Here is a 2034-nt window from a genome sequence, read left to right on the forward strand (position 1 = left end):
GTGTGTGTCTGTGTCCAGAGATACTTACAGTGTAAACCACCACAGGTAGATCAGAGTAAAAATTGTCGACAATTTCTTTACTCATGGTCAGGTTGGTGAGCAGCCACTCTGACTGGGTCATCTTCTTGAGAGACCACTCAATTCTCCATTTGGTGTCATCAAAATAAATAAGCCTCATTTCATCCTCTGAGTTGGGAGATAAAATAAAAACTGTCAGGTTTCCTTGCATGTTAACAAAGGATTGTATCGTACGTGTGTTCAGGTGACAAGAAACTCTAAAAGTCATTAAAGCACACACACATTCAAACTCAAACACACATAAGAACACATAAACAATGCAGAGGAATTAATAAAACTTTGAAGACAGCAGGTTAAGGGCTCACCAGTGAGTATGGTGGACTTGAAAGTTAGTTTGCAGCTCTGAACTTCGAAGGGAAATTTGTAAACTTCCATCGCGCAGGTGCTGACCACCACCATGTCGGTCCAAAGAGAGACCCCTCCGTCAAAGTCAAGGGTGACATGAGGACTCTCAACCTTATTACTCTCTATCCTGAATGAGAACAAACACAAATTGTTTTAGCTGAATGTTACATAATGTATTATCTATAACCAGTGGCGGCTGGTGGAAAATTTTCTAGGTAGGGCCATCCTATCAATTTCAGCAAACATCCCAGTATGATTTAATGCAAAAAAATTAAAGTATCAAACATGCATTACTACTTTGCAGTTAAATATTTAACATTTATTCCAACACGAAAAAAAAGCAGTAAATAACACTTATATAATATAATATAACATGTTTATTTATTGAGATGCCCCTATGGACCTTGTTATCGGAGGTAAAGATCAGGAGAAGTAAACATGAAGTGTAATTAGGAATAATGGTGTTAAATTAAGCTATGATGAGTTTCACTGTTAATTTACCATCTCAATTAAATGTTGATGCCTCCATGACCAAGTTAAGCAGATGAGACTGAGGACAACTATGTAGAAGAGAAGATGTTCACTTTGCCTAATATGTAGCTTGCTAATATAAACTGCTTCATAGACCCGCCTCTTTTGGGCAAAAACGATTTTGGCCCCCTAGCTGCGCGTTCTGAGACGTGTCGTGCACACAGGCGGAGACCACGAGCAGACGAGCACACAGGCAGAGAGGACGAGCAGGAAAAGCATATATTTTGCGCAGATATCACATTTTACACATATTACTGGGTACATTCCACAGTTCAAAAACACAAATATTGACAATTTGTATAATTTATGATTATATAACACTCCTTTAATGCGTTTGACCCCTCAAACGCATTAAAACGTATTCAAGAAATACAACTGGGGAGGCTCGACTGTCTTCACTGGCGTCCATGAATTGTGAAGGACTTCTTACTGTAAGTAAAACGCACGGATGTACTGAACAACCAAAATCAAACTAAATCAAGGTCCTTGAACACAATGATATTCAACATGATAACTTTACCTATGTAATAACTCATTTTACTAATGTTATATTGTTAATCCACTATTGTACTTATATACAGTGTATATATAGGACTATTCACCAATTAAAATACAATACATTTATGCAATAAATATTATTGTAAATAAATGAAACATGTTTTTGCATATAAATGTGTGATTTCTTAACAATGATTTGTATACGTGAATTTGTGAGGATGCATATTCAAACTTACATCTCTTCAATAGCTATATCTGGCGTCCACAATACACTCGGAGGAGGATAAATCCTCCTAATACCACAGAAATCATCACGATCCCAAGAAATGCCAGGATCTTCCCACCTCTGAAGAGGAAAACAAAGGAAAGTGCATTGAAACAATAGTCATTCGAGTTTCCCAAAAAGGTGAGAGGTTGGAATTAGTTCAATCAAAATGTGCTTTCTTTGTCTGAGAAAACTCACCAAATTAACCGAAATGTAGGAAACAAATTGCTCATCCTTCTCGTTCTGTGAGAAAACAAATATGTGTTAAAAGATTTGTCAGCCAGACATCCTGACAACGGTCATAAACTCAGCACAGA

The 2034-nt window shown here is 37.1% G+C and overlaps 1 protein-coding gene across 1 annotated transcript; it reads right to left on the reverse strand.

Moving 5' to 3' along the window:
- Window positions 1-28: 28 nt before the first annotated feature.
- LOC116380603 (5-hydroxytryptamine receptor 3B-like) lies at window positions 29-1955 on the reverse strand (the record flags this gene model as incomplete). Its single annotated transcript, XM_031842504.1, has 4 exons — window positions 1916-1955; window positions 1689-1798; window positions 384-550; window positions 29-186 (listed from the first exon to the last, which is right to left on the reverse strand). Coding segments are annotated over exons 2-4 (327 nt in total), but the record flags the coding sequence as incomplete, so codon positions are not given.
- Window positions 1956-2034: the final 79 nt, after the last annotated feature.

The sequence above is a fragment of the Anarrhichthys ocellatus genome, unplaced genomic scaffold (assembly GCF_004355925.1).
Source record: "Anarrhichthys ocellatus isolate YVR2014 unplaced genomic scaffold, GSC_Weel_1.0 scaffold7895, whole genome shotgun sequence".
NCBI lineage: Eukaryota > Metazoa > Chordata > Actinopteri > Perciformes > Anarhichadidae > Anarrhichthys > Anarrhichthys ocellatus.